This window comes from Haliaeetus leucocephalus, unplaced genomic scaffold, assembly GCF_000737465.1.
Source record: "Haliaeetus leucocephalus isolate CR32 unplaced genomic scaffold, Haliaeetus_leucocephalus-4.0 Scaffold626, whole genome shotgun sequence".
Lineage (NCBI taxonomy): Eukaryota > Metazoa > Chordata > Aves > Accipitriformes > Accipitridae > Haliaeetus > Haliaeetus leucocephalus.
The window spans coordinates 2854248-2876010 of NW_010973062.1; the positions used below are offsets into that span (position 1 = coordinate 2854248).

The following is a 21763-nucleotide window of genomic DNA, read 5'->3' on the forward strand; positions in this document are numbered from 1 at the left end:
TGTGTGGACTTTTTCTCATAATATTCTGGGATTACCCAGGTATCCCATCCTCAATCTGGGATTAGCAAAGCTGTGCATTGCATCTCTATTTTAGATAGCGTCTGAGGCAAAGAGGCTAGAATTCATAACGGGTAATGGTAAACCTTGCTTCCTTTACATACCAAAAGCACAAGGACTAGCACGTCACATATAATTTTAGTTCCTGAACCAAGGCCTCTAAATGAGAGCTGGCTCTTTGTGTCAACAGTGAAGCAATACAAGACCCTAACTGCCCTCTAGTGTGCTTAAGAGCCTATTTCCCTCCACTGACCACTGACATAGTTGAGGGCAGCAACATTCGTAACCCACCTAATGTAAGGTGGGATGAACTTAGGCCAGAATCACACAGCAATACTGTGACAGAAATGGGCACTGAAACCTGTATCAAAGTCACAGTCCACAATGACCTCCTCAAACAGTTTCTACAAAAAACTTACACAGAGTTTAAACAGGAAAAAACACAACCAAACCCAAAATGCAACACTCAGAAAGCTCTAGTTACCTACCTTGTATTTTTGCGATTTCCCCAGTACATTTGCCAATGAAAACATGAGGGAATGATCATTAGGTATTAATTCCAGGGCCTCTCTTCCAACTGCTTCTGCTTGAGCTAGATTGCCTGGGAGCCCATGCAGTAGAAAAAGAGAAGGCATCTTTTAACACAGCTTTATTAGTTACTTTACATGCTGCAAGCACGCATATTCTATGAATAGCTGATTACATGCATTTTTAAAGAAAACCAGGCATCACGCACACACAAACGTAAAATCCCGCAGAATGAGACAATAAAACCCCTCCATTTTGTTTTTAACAGATAACACCTTCAGAAGAACAACAAAGCACAGATTCGAAAGTTCTGAAGTTTGGTCTATAATACAAACATGCTTGCACAATGATGGCATTTCAAATAAGGATCAGAAATTCAATTTATGGGCTAGATTTCAAGTGATGCTTTAAAACCACTGAGTCAGAAGGTATTCTTATATTTTTACAGAGTGTCTGGGTAGCCAAAGAAGAGGCGGAACTCCTTTTACATAAATACAGATAAAGCTTTAAGTATTGCTAGACACTGAATTATTCATGAAAACATTCAAATAGGCTTATACCTGTGTTATCAAGCAATATAATCATATTGTTCCAAGCCAAACTATGCTCTGGTTTCAGAACTGTAGCATTCCTCCATGCATTCAATGCATCTACATGGCGATTCAAATCTGCATACTAAAAAGAAAGAAAAACCCAGTAGTTTCACTCTGATTGGCTTTACTTTTCTATCATGCACTAAAAACACTAAAGAGTTGTTAATGTCTCACTCTATTCTAGTAGAACTTGTTTTTATAGACAAAAATAAGAAATGCAAAGAGAATACTATGGTAGTATGGAAGATAGAGTGCTATATACTAATTTTACCCTGCTTTTCTCTGGGAGCCAGGCTTGTTTTCAAATATGCATGTACCAATAGGATAGGGAAGAAAACCAGCATACAATTTAGAAATCTACACAGGAGAATAAGTAAATATTTAATATCAATATTTCCAAGAATCTAAATGGAACTTTTTTGGCATAGTTCTACTACCTAACAATATACTAATGACTGCAAAACAGTCTAATATTGGGAAATGATTAATATCTTTTGAACAAAAGACCACAATCTATATTTTTGTTTATACCTCTTTATAGGAGAAAGTAGGACTACCACAGGTTGTATGGAAGGAAGTATACTGGGAAAGCAACAGGAAAAGCTACCAAAAATATGAAATCACCCTGAACTACAAATCAAGCAAACTGGAATAACTCTCAGCATTTAACAGTACAGTGGAATTATACAAACACACACACACACACACTGTGACAGAGATTCCTGTCACAGCTATCATTTATTCAAAAGCACTTACCAACCGCCCTAAATTGTAGTAACAATCTGGATATTTTTTCCTGTGTTTAATTGCTGTCCAGTAGCTTTGCTCTGCCTCTTCAAACCTTCTTAAACTGTTCTGTACTATTCCTAGATTCATCCATGCAGCAGCAAAATCAGGTCTGGGCAAATCGGGGAAAAAAAAACAAGAGAGGACAATTGAGCATTTGGAACACAGGATCCTTTTGTATCATTTCTGCTCAGATGGTGCAAAACTTGGTTTAGCATTGTTCTAAACATACTGTATTTGTACAGCTAAGGACAGCAACTCCTCTGCTTCTTGGAGCTCATTTCTTTCTTTCAGAATATTTCCAAGGTTGTTCATGGCATGTACATATTTAGGATTCAACCTAAAATTTAAAATTTAAGAGATGATTATTATGTATGGGACATGTATTACTATATGCAAATTGCTAGCTCTGCAATGCTGCAGATCATGAAAATGAATACCTAAGCATTTTCTTCATGTTAAACATGAAAGCAATTTTAGGATAGTTCATTAAAGCAGTAAAATTCCTAATACCTTACAGCTTCTCTGTAGTATTTGATTGCAGCACTTTGATTTCCTTTGTCAGCCAGGTTTTTGCCAACATTGTAGTGCACCTGAAAACAGATGAACATTCTACCAGATGCTATACAGTCAGATATTTTGTGGAGCCAAGTTGCTAAAAATTCTTACTCCAAATAGAAACAGTCAGCACTTGCGTCATTCACTGCTGACTTTTGCTGGAGGCGGATACTTAAGATTGGACAATACATACAATGAAGAGAGCAAGACAAAATCGGAGGAATAAATTAATAAATCAGTTTACCTGTTCCAGCTATTTAAGAAAGATTATTCACTTCCTGATTTTATAAATGAGGTCACCACACTTTCCACAAGACTCTTTATATGGAGACTTCCTGCTCTTCATTTCATGCATTTGTCAGATAAGTAAGAGAAAGTCTGACTCAAATTAAATCCACTATAGCAGAAGAAACACTACAGCAATGTAAGTGTTGATTAAACTTTGCTTTCACTATAGCATAAACTAGCCGAAACTCAACATTAACAGAAAAACTAAGCTCCATATTTCAAAAACAAACACAGACATACGCTGCTATTGTCTTGGGATAAAAATGCATCAAAGAGCATTTCCGAAATAAAAATAAACGTGTATAGCAACATGTTGGAGACCTTGCCTGTTAAAAAGTAGAGAATGAAGGAAGGATCTAGAGCTTTGAGATATAGCCACAGGGAAGAAGATGCATGATCTGAACTTATGGCAAGGACTAGATAGGAATAAATGTATTTCAGGACAAATCTGAGTTGGAAGATATCTCAAATCCTGCTTTAAGAGAAAACTCAGAAGACTACATTACCTGGTCAAAGGGAAGAATCAAGTTTAGAAATAACAGAAAAGTACTGTGAGTACTGACTCCTGAAAACAGACTTCTCAGCAACTAGATCAGAACTCATTATTTAAATTACCTATTTGAAATCAAATTGTATATACTTCATCTAAAACAAACACACATTGTAATTTCTTCCATACTTTGAAAATCTAAATTAAATCTTTTCAAAAACAGTATGCAGGAATTACTTCAGATTGAAGTACAAAAAGATAGGTTTGTAATACATTTAGATAACTCTAATTCACCTTCTACATTCAAAAAAGGATTTTATCTCATGTGTCCATCAAAGGAAAAAATCCTAATTGCATTTGGCACAATACTTGGGACCTATTGATCCAGCACACACAATTATGTTTGAACCTAATTGTTATGATATTTAATTGTTGAATTCCATCTCTACATGATTGTGACTATGCAGTAACATACCATCAACAAATACAGTTAAAAGTGTTTTTCGTGCTTTCTAGAATGAGCAAAAATGTAGTTTCACTGGTTTTACAGACAGAAAGATGCTATAAAGCTTACTAAGCATACATACACAGAAGCAGCTCCTCAGGCTGCAAGATATAAAATAGCACACAAATTCACCATCCCATAAAACCAGTTCTGGCACAGTTTCCAGGAAAAAAAAATCCAGGCACTTCTGTTGTACATTCATAAAAATACGACAAGGCCTATGCCAAAGAAGCAATGGAATGGTACCTTTATATCAAGACATAGCCACTCATAAAGATCAGTTGACAGTGTCAAAAAAAAAAAAAAAAAAAGACAGAATAGCATTGTTTTCCCAGGAGTCATTCAAATAAAATGATACACTCTGAAAGATGTTTCTTAGGACTGAATTCTATTTGTATATCTCTTCCAGAAATTTTTCAGCACACTATGATAACATTCTTACTAAACTGGATTGCTCTGATTATGTATGCTGAAGTTTACAGACTCAAAATTTATTCAGAGTAAATTAGGTTATTAAACTTTGCTGTGTTTCCAGATAAAAGATAAACTGTGGCAAAACAGAAGACATATGGAAAGATTTCACTCAATAATGTATATTAGCCCTTAAAATACCTGACTTCACATTTCAATATCAGCAAACAAGATTACATTTAACATGATTCAATTTTTTTCTTTAAGAAGCTTTCGAAAAGTGTTGTGTGGGTTTTTTTTTTTAATGTTTTACAAAAGTCATAAGCATTACTGAAAAAAGAAATTTTGATTAAAGACTGGGGACAGAGCATATGAGAAAAAACTTGGTATACACCAACTACTCAGTATTTCACGTCAGCTGTTTTTTGAAACATGTAACTTCTTCATATGCATTTCTATCTCAAAAGCAGCAGCAGAAAGAATATTTTTCTCATGTAAACAGAATTGCGCAGACTGCAGAAACCTGACAGATATCAATTCCCTCAAGTCAAAACATCAAATGAAATATTAAGTGTACATGTATGTTTTGTGAACTGAACTAAAAAGATGTACTATAGTTTATTAGAACTGATAGGAAAACTATTTAAATAAACTATTAGCATTTTCGATGGTGTATTTCTTCTGTCCTCAGATATAGCTTCCATGTGAAAGGAAATGATGTTTCTATACAATACCGCTGAAAAGGAAGAGCTTTTCTTTATATGTCAAGTTCCCAATTTTCCTTCAAGCGAAACTGTAGCTTTAGTTCCCCTTAATATGGTGGCAACAGAGATGGGAAGAGAAGAAAAACTAAAACAAACATACCGAAAGGACGTCTCAGCGTACTGTAATTATCCAGTGACAAAACCGGCTCTACAATGGATTATAATAGATCCTGCTCTTCAGAACAGAGTCAGCAGCAGGTTTCCAGGCATACACACTCATCTGGGAGGTGCAGGTGACTTTTGCCGTACAGCCATGTCTCTCACTTCACTGGCCATGACAGAGAGCTGCCAAGATCAGCTTCAGCTCTGCTCCCCCAAACCAAACCTACAATATCCACCTGCCCTCCGCTAAGCACAAGGCTGTAACTCTCCTTGACTTCTCCTGCGAGCCCTACCTGCACAATGTGGGGACACAAGTACTTTCTATATACCAACGGGCAGGAAGAATCTGGCCTTTAAAAATGAGGAGCCAGTGTGATGGTTTAAATTTCATCTCTAGAGATGTGGTTCTTCTGCCCTTAACAGATATGCCAGCCTGGGAGGGAGGATTTTCCTTTCCTGATTAAGCATTTAAGAGCAGACATAGCATTTTGTTATTAAATGATTAAAGATAGATACTAACTGGAAATGACGTATTTCATTAAGCCCACATGCTCCTCTATCAATCTTAAACAGGTAATTACTTCACAGTAATAGCTCTAAAAGGAACATTTCTCAGGGATCCATAACAACCCAGCATTCTCCGAAATCAGGGCAATAAGGTAAAAATACCCTAGGGTAGAACCTAGTTGATCTCCACAGGCATGCATTGTTTAAAGTTAACACAACCACGGTAGCACAGCCTAGCCAAAGAATTGGCTCCATGTGTTTGTTCGCAATACCTCAATTGGCCTAAGAAGCCAGCATAGAAAAGCAAAAGCACTCTATATTATTGTATGTTAGACACACTTAGTGCTTGAACTCTTATTTAAGTGATTAAATGTGCACACACATTTAAATGAGGAAGAGAAAAAAATTATATTTTCCTGTACAAAACCAAAATTACTGTCAAACTGACTTTTTGTTTGTTTGTTTTTGTCAAAGCAGTGTAGGAAGAAATTGAAACGTAGTAGCATCTTCTAGGAGGTATACTCCCTCAATTGGAGCACCCCTATTACCAACTTTTTAACTCTCTCTTCCTAGCTGTTTATAATCATCTTTTCAGCAAATATGAACATTTGCTGAAAAGGATGGAAGCAAAGCACAGATGTCAAAATTTCTACAGAAACATGCAGATGCTTCTGTTCAATGCCAACTTCTTTCATCAAACACTCTTTACTACTGAAATTGTTTTCAAATTAATAATAATACAAAGCCTTTTTGATCTTCACATTTTGTTTGTGCAGCTAATGTTGTCTAAAGGTTCTTCTGCATGACTGAGCTTATATACAAAAAAAAAATTGACATCTAAAATGGTATCTATGTGGCAAAACACTGCAGATAGCCCCTATAAACATAGCCCACAGCACTTAAGGTAAATTCTACAGAAGGTAATCCCCTTTTAATATATAGCCTAGAAAGAAATTCTCAATATCTGAAGGAAATGCTCTCTAGATCAGTATCATAAATCTTTAAACAGCACTAAATCTTGTTCTGTCACAAAGAGGTTTTACAAGACCTTTTAAGAAAGTATAGAAAGCAATCTCCCAAATTCTGTTGTACATTTTCAATATTAGCATAGCTTGTCTTTGACAAACGTGTACCTATAATAATTACAGTTTGCATAAAGCATCAAGTACAAAGTTACTACCCTTAGTATGTCAAGGCACACTGGTTAGTAACACGTTCTGTTGTGATTATCATAACTTCCTTGTTTATTACTGCAGAAAAGTTGCTACTGAAATGGCTTTTTAAAAATTATGTTTATTAATTTCTATGCTTTAAAGAAAAGCCAGTAAGCAAGGAGAATGTAGAGATTACATATAGAATATTAACAATTTACAATCATTTCAATTCAGTTATTTCAAATCTAGGAAAAGAAAAATGGTAGCTATTTCCCATGTATTTAACAATGCAACTGAAAACTTTATTTAGATAATCAATTAGAGGAAGTAATCCAGAAATAAAGACCATCTCTGGATTTTTAAAAACTGCCATGGCTTTGCTAAAAGCTGAGAAAAAGTAACTCGGCACTTCCAACAATAACTTATCACATGGCAAAAAAAGGCAGTAAGATGAGCATTTTTGGGAATAATCTTTAAAATTAAAAGAAGCTATGTTTAATGACCTCAGAAGATGAGGAGCAATACAGCAATGTCTAGAAATAGTGAACAGCAGTAGGGCAAGGGCAAAATCTCACATAACTTTATGTATCCACATCTGTTCTAGTTGTCAGGACTTCTTTTATCATCAGTGGAGAGAAACACACAGATCTAGGGTGCAGTCCTTCTGGCCTAAGTCAGTCATTTAGTCCAAGGTGATGATGAACCACATGGTAAAAGGGATGGTTTCTCCTCCCCAGTTATAAAGGGAGCCTGGCTGACTCGCTCAGATGTAGATATCCAAAGCTAAGGAGATAAATCCAAGCCAGTAGTCTGATATGGTGAAACAGTAGTTATGCTTTTATCATAACCTGTCATTAGATATTCTAGTACTTCAACAAAGCACTCCAGGATAAACTTGCAACATAATGCCTTCAAATGAAAAGATGCCAAGTTGGATCCAGTGAGCCTTTTAAGCTAGTAGCACTGAAATATTCCAAATTTATAAACTACCTGTAACATATAACCAACACATCAGGAGAAAACAGTCTCTATAACTGCTCACAAAATTTGCTTTAGCAGAAACAACACAGGCCAGGTTCTAACTCACACCAGTGTGTATCACCACTGACCTCCATGAATTAAGTCAATCTATATGGTATGAAAAAAGGTGGTTAACAGGAAATGGAATCAATATATAGGCACCTTCTGTTCAGCCAAGAAAAATACTGCCAAATGTATTCAAAGCGTATTCAAAATGTATACTGTTTCAGTCTAACAACCTTTGAAACCAACTTAAATGCAGGACCGTGCAAGTTCAAATGTGTGACATACTCCTAGGCATGTTTAACCAAGATCTGTAACGTTTCTTTCTCTCTCTTGGAAAAAAAAAAATCTATATAATATATATAACAGAGATATTTAAAATATTTTAAACATTTTAAATAAATTTTAAGGTATTTAAAATGTTTAAAAACCTGTATTGTGAACTTTTTTTTAAAAGTAAAAATCTTTGTAACTTCATTATGGTGCCTGATTATTTCCAATAAATTTAAAAATCACTGGGCAACATTTATCAAAGTTGATTCTAAATTTCATCCTCTTGAACCAGATGCATTCATCACTCAAGGGGGTAGATTCACTACTATGCCAGACAATCTGATTTAATGCAGTTTCCACACCTCTATCGAAAGAGATGGTTAAAGAAGATGAGTCTTGAAATTAGAGAAAACACTGCTGTAGCTACTTGTTACTCAGCATTAAGTTGACTCTACACTGCTCACATACAGACAACCTGGAACTGAAAAGAGCTGTAGAGCTGTACCACAAAACATGAACTAGAAGCTGCAGCTTTTGTTGCTGGTTGGGAGACACCTGGAGATTCTGGGACCCTGCTACATAAGGGAAGTAAAGCATGACCACATTACACTTATTAAAGATGTTCCAAGAACAACAAGAAAAAGCTGTTATCTGTGTTCCATCTTTTGGTCTGCATCAGGCTCCCACTGAAATAAATGGACCACTGAAAGAAAGTCCTGTGGAGTCATTTTTAAAGGAAGCCTGCAATTTCAAGACAACAACAGAAGATCAGAACAGAACCTAGTTCCAGTTTTTACATTTACCTTTGTCAAAATTGAATAAATATAGCTGAGTCCATAAAGAAAAAAACAGATTGGCTCTCACACATGGACTCTAATGCTGTTGCCTAGAAAAGTTCCCTACTACTGTGATTTTAAAGTTACTCCTTCAGCAAAATTGGAACGTGAGCCTACAAAACACTCCCTGTTCACATCACCACGCTTTCCATTTGCGCAAGCTGTCACTAGCAGCAATACAGCTCAGGCGTGTCTACACGACCCAATGTTGACAAACACAAGCTCATTTTCCCTGTACACTCATTGGCTTTGAACCAGCTGCATTAGTTCAGTAGCTTGCACACAGCTTATCGGCTCAAGCACAGCACTGTGAGAACACAGCTACACAGCTTCCCAGCCAGACATGGCTTGAGTCCAAGGAGCTTGGAGCACAGGCAAAGAGTGTGGATCTGTCTAAAGCACTCTTACCATGGCAGATGGATGGAGTTACATACAAAGAAACAGATTGCGTTTGCTCCATTTATAGTATGTGCTTGTCATCCAGAAGACAAGCTATACTGAGGTCATCATTAAAAAGGAGGTGGTTGCCGACCACTGCCACACAATAAAATACAACAGCTCTTTTTCTACGTATTGAAATCTGAGATTATTGAAAGGCATCACCATGTTGTAAATATCGGCCATAAATGTTTTTTACAGCTCACTCCTGCATATTTGTATTCCAGTAGATGCTAAGTTTATCATTCTCTTTGCAAAGTTGAACATTCACAGGTTCCTTTTTAAACTCTGTGTCTTGATCTGTACTGTCTAGATACCACTCTAGATGACAGAAATCTAATCTTTTAAAACATCAATGTATTTTTATTGACAAGCTGTGCATTCCTATTCCTAGGCTCTTCAAAGAGAGCCTCTGCTAAAATTCAGACAACATCAGGGCTCTGCGGTATGCTCCAACAGATCACACTCTCAGCTACCAAAGGACTGCTGTGGAGGTCACCTCTATTGGCAGGCTAGATTCAGTCTGCTATGCCAAACACTGGTGTTCAGCTCAGTGAAACATCCTATCCAGTCCCACCCTCTTACTTGTTCCCTCACTAAGCCTTGCAGGGAATATTGCAGTTTTCCTCAGTGTCCATGTCTGAAGACTCTAGCCCATTCAGCCACTGTAAAAGAGCAGATGCGATCACACTGATGATATGCTGCTTTGTCCCTTAGTTGTGTTGGCTATATATACCACTGGAAGGTACACAAAAAGGATTCTAAAAACGTAGCATAGGCATTGTTCAGGTGAATACATTGCTACAGCTTCCTTACTTTCTTTTCAATATTTTGTTGTAATAACTTGTTTTGAGCAACCTGGTCTAGCGGAAGGTGTCCCTGCCCCTGGCAGGGGGGTTGGAACTAGATGATCTTTAAGGTCCCTTCCGACCCAAACCATTCTATGACTATACACACAATTGTTCTAGCGGATTTTATTAGCAGTACATCCAGTTCGGCTGGATGCCTTTCCTGAAGTGTATTCCCCTTTCTCCCTCCCCTTCCCACTCCCACCCCCAAGTTCTGAATTACAATATTGTAATTTGCACTGTCTGGTATTTTGACTATGCTACCACTGTAATTTAGGTGTCCGGCATGTTAATGTCATATTATTGCACCAAGCAAGGCTGTTGATAACACTGTACCACAATATATTAACTATGTGTAACACCTCCTCTATCCCAAATTTCAAAACACTTAAACAAAAAGAAAAAAAAAAAGATTAAAAGTCCATGAGTGACTTACTTTTGCATTCAGAGGGCACACTGACAGTGCACTCCTAAAAAGCTGCTCTTCTGACCTCCACTGACTGCTGCGGAGCGCACAGCGCATAACATTTATCAACAAGATTCCAAGTACTGCCACAGCAAGAATTTTCTTAAGGAAAGAGAGACAAGTTAAGAAACAAACCATTCAGTTGAAGCACTTCATCATCAACTTTTCTGATTGTTTTGATGTTACCTTTTTCTTGGCTTGCTTACTCAAGAGACTAAATCCATATGTAAACAGAATACAATATCCAATACTGGGGAGGTAGATTACTCTCTCTGCAATAACAAATCCTACTCGGAAGAACAGATTACTTGCAGGAAGAAAAGGGATAATAAGAAATCCAAGTCCCAGTGTAAGAATTCTGCAAACAAGAAACAGATTCTCAAATTAACCACAAATTTGAACAAAAGTACCTTTTTCCGCTTAACATATAAACTTTATTTACACACTGTAGAAAGATGTGAGTATGGAACAGGGCATCCAAAAGCAGCCTTTGAGAGCTAATCAGGTTAAATTCCAGTGACACTTCATTCCATCAGGCACTTTTAAAACCCTAGCTATAATTTCCAGAAAAGCAATGTTCACGCTTCCAGGCCAGCAAATATCCCAATTACACATTAATTACATAATTCCTATTGAAAATACACAGGCAGGAAAGGTAACGGTAAAAGCTGCCTGTCTGTTTTTGGAACTAGTAAGACAATAACAGGGGAAAAATATAGGTCACTGTTAAAGAAGAAACTTAGGTATACATCCTACTGAGAGCACGTTTTCCTAACAAATACATCAATAGTAGAATCCATTGTGATTAACCACTTGAAAGTTAGTAATCTACACTGTTTCTACAGTCAGCTGAAAGAGGCACTTCTCGAGGGCAGTTTGTCTTCCTTGGTTGAGGTATCTATGTGAGGATGAGTAATCCTCAACAGGGAACTCTTTATGGACAGAGCTTAGACAACTGAGACGAGGTACCTTACTTTTACAGAGCTGACGTAAGGGAACAAGAACTCCAGGTCTGTGTCAGGTATTTGTTATAAAGGCCACAGGCATGGTAGTTTTCTACTCTAATTTATTACAAATAAATCTCTATACTTTAATGTAGACATGTCCTTTTAGTCTTTTCTCATACCCAAGAGTCCTAGCCTTCACTATACTTTTTGTCTTTACTAAAAAGCTATTCAGCAATATAAGCTTACTGAGTGTGTTTTTACTAGAAAGTATGACATCGCTTGTAGCAAGAATTCAGCCCCTCTGCAAAATGATTTTATCTGTGCAAATGAGTACAGGAACAGCAGAAAGGAAGGCAGGTGGGGTGTTAACATTTGAGGGGAGGAGGGGGAAGAGATGAAATTACAGAATACCACAGAAAAGAAAAAGAAAATATTCAGCACTGAACAACAGAATGACCTTGTTGTGATTGAACTGTTGAAAATTTTTAAAGAACTAAGAAATTAATTCTACATAAAATCCATGGGAACAGAACCTGAAAAATTAAAATGGAAGCCCTTAGTGAGCCAGAATAGTTTACAATGAATTTTTTAGCTCCTTTGGGTAAAGTACAAGTTCTTTCCTCAGTAGACACTATGGGTCAGCATTTTACTTTTTAATTGTATGGCCATGGCCAGTATTTCTATCTACCTCCTTTCAAGGCACATCTCCTCTCTCTTTCATTATTAGGAGAAGATTAAAGGAGATGATGACTTGTAAGAAGTAGGGGCAACAACACACATAATTTCCTACTCTGTTCTGAGCACATACTACTTTTTACCGCCTACAGTGTTAAGGATCTCAAAATGCCATTTCAGGAGAAAAATAAAGCAGCCATCCATACTTCCTCCTCCTCCTCCAACTCTGTTTCCCACTAGTCAGTGTACAGTGATGGGCCCAAATTGGGATAAAACTGTAATGACAGCTATAAATATTTATTTGAACTGCATTTGCTAGACACTGGTTACACTGAATTGCTAAAATTATCAGTAGTGGATTTAACAAAATAATACTGCATTCAAGTTGGCCAGGCATTTAAAATTCATCACTGTCTCTTACCTTCTCTTATGGCTGTCTTCTGAGCACAGAGCTTGGCATATCAGACCAATTAGGCAGAACCAGAGTGCTGCTAGTGCAATTATCCTCCAGTCGCTGACGGATTTAATGAGGGGTATGCAGCCCATTGACCAATCAAAACACAGCCACCAGGGACACAACAGCAACCATGCATTCAAGGAATAGTAGTAATTATAGTTTATAGCCTGTCAATCAAACAGAAAACAAACATTTATTTGAGACTAAACTTGAGAGGGGGGGAGGCAACTTTAGTTCTTCTCTCTGCTATCATTTCCCTTATCACAAAATACATCTTATACAATAAAAAGGCCTTAAACACCGTTATACTACAACTAGTTACATATCCATTTATTTTACAGCTGTGAAATTGATTTTTAATTTTTTTTTTAAACATAGCTAAATGGGTCTCCTATTCAGAGCAGGGAAATGCAGTTCTGTGCTGTCCAACCAATATCCACCTGTAAAAAGAATAATCTCCTACAATAGGAGAAAATGTCAAAAGACAGCACCTACTGTCTTTGCCCTTCTTTCTCCATCTCCAGAAAAAGCCTTAATGCAGTCAGAGATATAAAGCCAAGACATACTCCAAATGCACCAGACCAGAACTTTATGATATTTTCTCCAATTGTGAAAGAACAGATGAAAAGTCAAGCACAGTATGTGGAGAAGGGATGAAACCCAGCAAAAGCTAAATCCTTGAATGCATGGGAAAAATAGTGAGTAAATGGAAATGTGCTGCCATGTGTGCAGTGCATGCTAAATTGAATGCAAAGAATATACAAGGTATACTATTTTAAAAAATTGCAGAAAATCATCACAGCAGCAAGTGACGGTGACTCATCACACATCTTGAAACATAAAGACTGCCCACTTTACTGTTTCTTTGAAGCACAGAAAAGAAAATTCAATTTGATGACAAAGACAAATGTTCTGAGCTGGCCAGAAAAAAGCCACTTCATAACTTACTCTCACAAACAGACTGTCTGCAAATGAAGCTGGGTTGTCTACTTCAGTGAAAGCCGGTGGCCCTGTGCCCATAATCCTCCAGCGTATATAAAGTATACTGGCCCCTCCAGACATCAGAAGAGTTATCCTGAAAAGCAGCCCCTTTCTTAACAGCACAGCATTCTACAGGAAAGAAAGAAAAAAACCTCTCATATAAAAACCATTATTTTGTTCTCTTCCCCACTACATTCACATTCTTTTCACCACTACCTCAGACAGAAGAGGCTATTCCTGTGCATTTTTGCTATTAGAGTTGACATTGTTATTATTTTTGCCATTACTAGAAAGCTCTCAAACTTCGCTATGCTTTCATTGACTAATTGCAAAATATTTTTTGCAAACATTTTCATTTCCTTCTCAATCAGAAAACTTTTTTTATTCAAGAAGTCTCTCTTCTACAAATCCTCAGTAACTCTATAGCTGATGTAATTTTTTACACAGCAATTTCTGATAGGGAATTTGAGCAGTACACAGCCTTTAGTATAGAGTATATTAAATTGATCTATCTTGTTTTTTTAAAATGGAGGATGGTTACTTTGTGAATTTGTTTTAAATAGCTATATCCAGTTGACTGCTTATCATGGAAAGTTTTTGTCCACTTAGGTCTCTTTAGAGGCAAAATTACATGCATACAAAAGAAAACTGCAGAGTTAGAAACTGGGAGGAATTAGAAACTGAATTAAAATTTTCACAATCACTAACGTGATTAAAAAGTTAATGACAGACAGGCACTCAAATAACTTTGGTCAGGCTAAAATTACCCAAGATCTAAAAAAAATTGTGTTTTATCTACATTAACTCAGTTGATTTACATCACATGTTTTATAATATACACTTTAGGGTCTAAAGAAGGCAATTCATGTAAAACATAGAGAAGTGATGTCATAGAAGCTAAATTTGACAGACTTTTCCATTTTTTCCTCCATAAAGTGTAACACATTTTCTCCAAGCACACATCAGTTTCATAAATGAAAAGAAAAACACTGTATACTGTAGAGGTTCTTCAAGCTTCACCAGTAGAGACTGGAAACAGAATCATCAGTAACTATAATGATATCCCTGTCACAGCTTTGAGATGCAAATCCAAGGTTCCAACACCCTACCCAGCTAGCAAATGGTAACTCAGGACATATGAAGGACATAGCTTCTTTCTGACCCCCTATGTTACAGTGCTGTAGGGCTGCCTTAGAGCTCTCTGATGACTGAAATTATTCTACACAGCCTCAGCAAATCATTAGAGAAGTAAAAGATGGAAGACGAGAGTTTCTCTGAAATGAGAGATCATTTGGGCCCCTTCTCTTTCCATTCTACATATCTGAAGATGAAATTTTCAGTAAACTATGGATTTTTACATGGAAGCGTTGACTGGATCCTAAAATATATGGTCATGTGATCTCCAGTATTAGCTTTCCTTTATTCCTGCCTTCCTTCCTTAGTCTGATATGCTTCTATTACCCTTAAAAACCTACCTGATAGTTATATGTGATCAGTTCTATGTCCTCCATGGGAGCTGGCACGCTGACTATTATTATTATTACCTATTATTGCAATATGCTTATTAGCAAGCACCACCACAATTATTTAGAAGATCAATATTAGTTATTTCTGAAGACTAAAAAAAAAAAGTAGGCTTGCTGCACAAAGACAGACATCCAACAGTACCTTGACTGAAGATATTTATTCTCTAAAATGATGGAAAAGTTACATTTAAAAGCAATATTCAGATGGGTTTTTAATATCTGTAGTTGACAACAGAGTCGTCATAAAATATGTAGCTGAATGCCTAAGGATAAAGAAGTTTGTAACATTGATTTTACATGTTAACCTTTGTGCTCAAATGTTTACTTCCGACTTATGTATCTCAGTAACCAAAGTCACTACAATGAGGATTATAGGAAAATCATTCCTAAACCCTGTTTTTGGAAGAGAATTGTGCTATGAAGGAAAACCATATAGTGACAATTTATAACTGCCTTATGACAGATTAACTACACAAAACCTCTTATATCAGGCTTCATTTCATTTAACAGTACATGCAGCTTCTTAAAGGCCAGATTTCACAAATCGCCACAAAATCTCTTAGTAGGCAGAATTTTAAAAGTGGAAGAAGTGTTATCACCTTTGATTTCAAGTTAACTGAAATCTGTCACGAAACTGAAACCTGTCTCAGTTGAGAAGAAAAAAACTGCATGTAAGAGAATTTAAGATCTGCATTTCAAAAAAACAAAACAAAACAGACATACACTTCCATGAAAAGAGCAGAACAGATTTTTGTAGGTGGCAGGAGCTAAAATTAATTATTTCTATTAAAAGAAGAAGAAAAAGGCACGTTTGATGTTTTCTTCATCCAGACAGAGCTGTTTAAAAGTCACAAAACGGAAGCGTAATGCTTTGAGCTCTTCATGCTTAAAGGGTAATCCTCCAAAAAGGTTTGACTTTGACACATTTCACAGAATCATAGAATTGTTTGAGTTGGATGGGATCTTTAAACATCATTTAGTCCAATGCCCCCTGCCATGGGCAGGGACACCTTCCACTAGACCAGGTTGCCCAAAGCCCCATCCAACCTGGCCTTGAACACTGCCAGGGATGGGGCAGCCACAACTTCCCAAGGCAGTCTGTTCCAGTGTCTCACCACCCTCATTGCAAAGAATTTATTACTGGCCAAACACTGGAACTGGCTTCCCAGAGAGGTGGTCGATGCCCCAAGCCTGTCAGTGTTTAAGAGGTATTTGGACAATACCCTCAATAACATGCTTTAACTTCTGGTCAGCTCTGAAGTGGTCAGGCAGTTGGACTAGATGATTGTTGTAAGTCCCTTCCAAGTGCAAATACTCTATTCTATTCTATTCTATCCTATTCTATCTAAATATACCTTTTTCAGTTTAAAACCATTGCCCCTTGTCCTGTAACTACAGGCCCTGGTAAAAAGTCTCTCTCCATCTTTCTTATAAGACTCTTTTATATATTGAAAGGCCACAAAATAAGGTCTCCTTGGAGCCTTCTCTTCTCCAGGCTGAACAACCCCAACTCAGCCCTTCTTCATAGGAGAGGTACTACAGCCCCCTGACCATTTCATCACCCTTCTGGGGACTCACTCTAACAGGGCCACATCTTCCATCCACCCCAGAGTCAGATGCAGTACTCCAGGTAGGGTCTCACCAGAATGAAGTAGAAGGGTAGAATCACCTCACTCGACCAGCTGGCCACACTTCTTTTGATGCAGTCCAGGATACAGTTGGCCTTCCAGGCTGCAAGTGCACATTGCCAGCTCATGTCCAGCCTTTTGTCCACCAGTACCCCCAAGTGCTTCTCCACAGGGCTGCTCCCAATCCATTCATCCCCCAGTCTGTACTGATATTGGAGATTGCCCCGACCCAGGTGCAGGACCTTGCACTTGGCCTTGAACTTCATGAGGTTCACATGGGCCCACTTCTCAAGCTTGCTAAGGTCCCTCTGGATGGCATCCCTTCCCTCAACTGCACCACTCCGTTTGGTGTAATCTGCAAACTTGCTGAGGGTGCACTCAATTCCACTATGTCATTGATGAAGATATTAAATAGTATTGGTCCAAGTATGGACCTTTGAGGACACCACTCATTGTGGTTTCCACAGGGACATCGAGCCATTGTAATTCTTTGGATGCAGACATCCAGCCAATTCCTTACCCATCTAACAGTCCATCAGTCAAACCCCCATCTCTCCATTTTAGTGGCAAAAATGTTGTGGGGGGCCCTACAGAAATCCGGGTAGATGACATCAGCAGCTCTTCTCTTGTACACTGATCCATTCACTCCATCACAGAAGGCCACTAGATTAGTCAGGAACGATCTGCCCTTGAAGCCATGTTGGCTGTCTCTAATCATCTCCCTGTCTTTCATATATTTTGACATAACTACCAGGAGGATCTGTTCCATGACCTTACCAGGCACTGATGTGAGGCTGACCGACCACTTATTCACAGCGTCCTCCTTATTACCTTTTATTTCCATCACTTTAATTCTGAACTGGCTCTGCTTTAGTCCCCTACAGCTCCAGACTCTTTCCTTGCCATATGCTAGTTGACATTACTCTCATTATACAGCAAGATTCTCTAGCATTCCTATTTGTTGCCTGAAATACTCCTGCTCCTTTCACTTAGCCATTCTTGGTCAAATCTACTGTTTCAGTTCTAGAGATTCCCCTTTCACTGATCTTCCTCTGAAGCTCCTCACTTCACTCTTTGCAAAGGAATTTAAAAGCCCCGTAGGACTTGTGCTACTCAGAAACATGAGCAAGGCTTCTCTGCAGTGAAACCACTGATCGATGCAAAGTACAATGAATATTCCTTTGCCTTGCTGAACCTTGGATGAGAGGCAAATGATGTAGCTCTTGAACAGTAGTGACATTCTAGTAGGCTGTTAGTCTATTTGGCTGCTATCAATCATTCACCCGAAGCTGATTGTTTCTGTGATTTGTTTGCCAGTGCAAATACTAGGTGCCAGATTCCACTTGAGCCAATACTAGATAAAGCAATATCAACAAAAGTCAGAAATTCGATCTTTAGTGACTATGTGTGCTTACATATTTTTTCTTTTAAACTCCCAAGCTACTAGGAACTGTCTCCTGTTTGGTAATTTGTATTCTGAAAAAAACAGTGTAATACTTTTAGTGGGATTGGCAAAGTAGACATAATAATTTTTTTAATGTACTTTTTCGAATGACTAATTTGAGAATCTGCAAAATTTCTCTCTCTCTCTTTACTCTGACCAAACTGTGTTAAACAACCCTTTCAGGCATATAGCTACTGACCCTGGAGAACTTCTTGCATCAAGCAGTCAGCTCTTCCGTACCATATTTTTAACGTACTGTTGAGAGAAGTGTGGAATGGATTTCACTATCCAATGCAATTCTAATGCTATCCCATTATGACTCATGTTGCTGCAAAGATGTCATAGCACGTTGCCTTATTAGGCTGAGTGTAAATATGTCTATTTCTTTTTTTTAATTCTCAACAACAACAAAACTGTCAGAAGTTCTATCTTTGTCTTTTAGTACATGACTGTCTGAATGGCCAGAATGAACAAAACCTCTGAGGACTTACCTCCAATGACTTGTCCTTATGTAGTAACTTTTGAATAAGCTCCAAAACATTTAGCTTGTTTATCACTAGTGCATCAAACACTGCATTCAAACCCTAAGCAACCAAGAGAAAATTAAGAACATAAGATGGAGCAGCTATCCACAAATACATTTTTTTTAAATACATCTTAAATTTACTTCTACCATGAGTTATTGTACATCTTAATTCTGATTCCAAACAAGTAGAGAGCTACATTGGTAGTAATGATGGCAGAATGGTAAATTGAGAACCTGAGCTCAGATGAATAGAATATCATGTTACTGTAATGGGGATTCTTCTGCTACATGGAATAACCCTTCGGGGAATACCATGTACCACCAAGCTAGACCCCATATGCATGGTCACAACAGTATTCTGCTCTCCATCTTCTTTCCCAAATGTTCCACAGCATAAATGCTGCAGTCGAAAGGTAAGGCTTCTGTCAGTAAGGTGGAGTTTCTTTAAGCCTTCTCCTTATTTTTTGCTGTGCAGCATGGTATCTTTTGACTGTCAGGTTTCAGAAATACTGTTTTTAAAGGGTATATAAATTGTCACAACAAACAAAGGCTCAAAAAGATTTAGCAGAGATATCAGGCTTGCTTTTCTTGCAATTATACCAGTATACACAGTGGAAGTTGCTGGGGAAAAAAGAAAAAAAGTAAAGCTCTATGTGACATCAGCCACTACACATAAAACTAGAACATACTCAGTGCTTTGCAGGACTACACTTGCACATACTACCCCAACCAAGCAACCAAAATGTATCCGGGGTAATTCTGTTGAGAGGACCAGCAAAATCCAACTTCAGCCTTTTCCCTTCAACGTTTCAGCAATCACCAGCCATGATAATCCTTGAATATTTAGCCTATATCCTAATAACTTTGGAAATTACCTCAAAGTTCTAAATGGAAAAAAGACAGTAAAAATAGTTCCAGATGAGGCAAAGAGTTAGTACACTGGGAGGCCACAAGTCTCTTTCTAACAGTCAAAGGGAGAAGACAGAAAATAGGCTAGAGAGTGGAGAGTTCTACGTAGAAACACCACCTGGCAGTTAAAGGCTTTTGGCTCACTTGCATGGACACAGGAAGGCAAGAATCCTGCTGAAAAATACATTCAGCCTACAAGCAATCTTTTTAACGTGTGATTTACCCCTTCATCTCTCTGACCCGTGCCCCTCAGCACAACAATAAATATAGTCATCCTTGCAATGCAACAGCAAACAAATAAAAAACCCAGATCCAATAACAATTCTGTGTCTGCTAGCTCAAATAATTATTTCATACCACTAAAGGAAATAATCACACCATGTTTTAAGAGAATTCCTTATGTTTTCCTTACAGACACCTTTGAAAAATACGTCACTCTACAAACATCCATCCAAAAATAATGTCTTAAAGCAAGAATTTTTCTGTAATTCTTCTCCCTTTTTTTTCTAGCAAGGACAAGAGGGTCCTTGCTGCAAAGAATTCTTCTGATTCTGTTGCTTTATCTATGTCAGTTAAAGCTATAAATCGGATTTATTTATAAAGATATATGGCTATACAAAAGGTAAAAATCACAGATGTAGCACTTCAGGTGGCCGATTTCATCACCCAAAACAGAATGTCTTCACTGAAGCAATAAAAAGCAAGAGCACAATGAACATGAACACTAACTGTATCTGTTTGGATAGACAGATCCTTAAATAAGGGACAGAAGGAAGAGATTCAGTATTAGAAATGCATGAACAATGGCCCTACTTCTATTTACACTGTTCACAAAAGCAAGAGGGTGGAGCTTTTAAAAATGCTCTCCTGCAGTTATATCTTTTTTCATAAGCCTTCAACAAGAGGTTTGTAGGCCTGCTATCTCGACAACTAAATTCAAAACCAAGGCCAACAAATGTGATATACATTGAAACAAACACTCTAAATCTTTTTAAATTTTGCAAAAAATTAACATATAAATGCAACCTGCTTACAAAAGATAAAATGAAGAATTCCAACAGATTGGCAAGGATACAATCAAGACAGATCTACTAGAATACTGCTTTTTGTCAACATTAACTAGTTTTCTGAACAGGACAAAAAGGCATGCATGCAATTAGCTGTGGAGAAGATTCATCTCTGTAGGCTTTACAACTGCACCTGACAGATGCTGAGGTCAAAATTCAGTCAATAAGAGGATTCTTACCAGTATTGTAATTCCTTGTTCTTTGCACAGCATGGCTATCGCACCTAGGATAACACTCACCAGCACCCAGAATATAGAAAAATTATGTCCTTCCTTATCTGTCAAAATAAAGCATGCCATAACATTAGGTTTATACATTTAAAGTTAGAAATCAAAATTAAAATTAGAGTTTTAAAAATATACAGCATTTAATCACAATCTTTTCTATCAGTTAAGATCTGGATACACAGACTTAAAAAGCATAGGGCACCTCCTGCAATATGCTGGCATTTGTCCCTTTATTGCAGTCATTTTCTATTCTCAGAGACATTAGAAATCTCCCTATTTGCTAGACGTTTTAGCCAGATTAATTAGAATGGCAGAAGCTTCACATAGTTTCCACAATTCATTATCTGCAAAGGTTAATTCCCAATATTTAGACACATTTATTATCCTTAGCTAGAGCTCTATCATTACTGGCCACTCTCTTCCAAGCTACCGTAAGAATAAGAAATTCTTTCTAATGGTTACACATGAAGTGTCACACACGCAAACTGTTTTAACTGTAGTCTAATCTACAAAGGCACAATGAGCGGCTTCTCCAGGGCTGCTGCATTTAGCGAGTACCTCATGTCATTTCATTAGCACGGCAATGGAATACCATGGAGCTCAAAAATTTCAGCATCTGAGCAGAAAAGCAGTTAGTTCTTGCACTCGGGAAGCAGTTTTACAGCAGGGTGAGGAAATCTGGGGTTAAGAGATCAAGAGTAACTACAGCTTCTACTCAAAGAGTCTTTAAAGACTGCCCATATAGCTGA

General features: G+C 37.6%; 1 protein-coding gene across 1 annotated transcript in view; it reads right to left on the reverse strand.

Annotated features, from left to right (window-relative positions):
- TMTC4 (transmembrane and tetratricopeptide repeat containing 4) overlaps positions 1 to 21763 on the reverse strand; it is a 55657-nt gene that overhangs the window by 6825 nt on the left and 27069 nt on the right. Inside the window, exons 6-16 of the mRNA XM_010578344.1 lie at positions 20967 to 21064; positions 18777 to 18869; positions 13655 to 13816; positions 12671 to 12873; positions 10814 to 10985; positions 10598 to 10729; positions 2478 to 2557; positions 2197 to 2304; positions 1935 to 2076; positions 1146 to 1260; positions 546 to 658 (exon numbers count right to left, since the gene is read on the reverse strand). Of these exons, the coding sequence (XP_010576646.1) occupies positions 546 to 658; positions 1146 to 1260; positions 1935 to 2076; positions 2197 to 2304; positions 2478 to 2557; positions 10598 to 10729; positions 10814 to 10985; positions 12671 to 12873; positions 13655 to 13816; positions 18777 to 18869; positions 20967 to 21064 (1418 nt within the window). The remainder of the gene's footprint in view (positions 1 to 545; positions 659 to 1145; positions 1261 to 1934; positions 2077 to 2196; positions 2305 to 2477; positions 2558 to 10597; positions 10730 to 10813; positions 10986 to 12670; positions 12874 to 13654; positions 13817 to 18776; positions 18870 to 20966; positions 21065 to 21763) is intronic.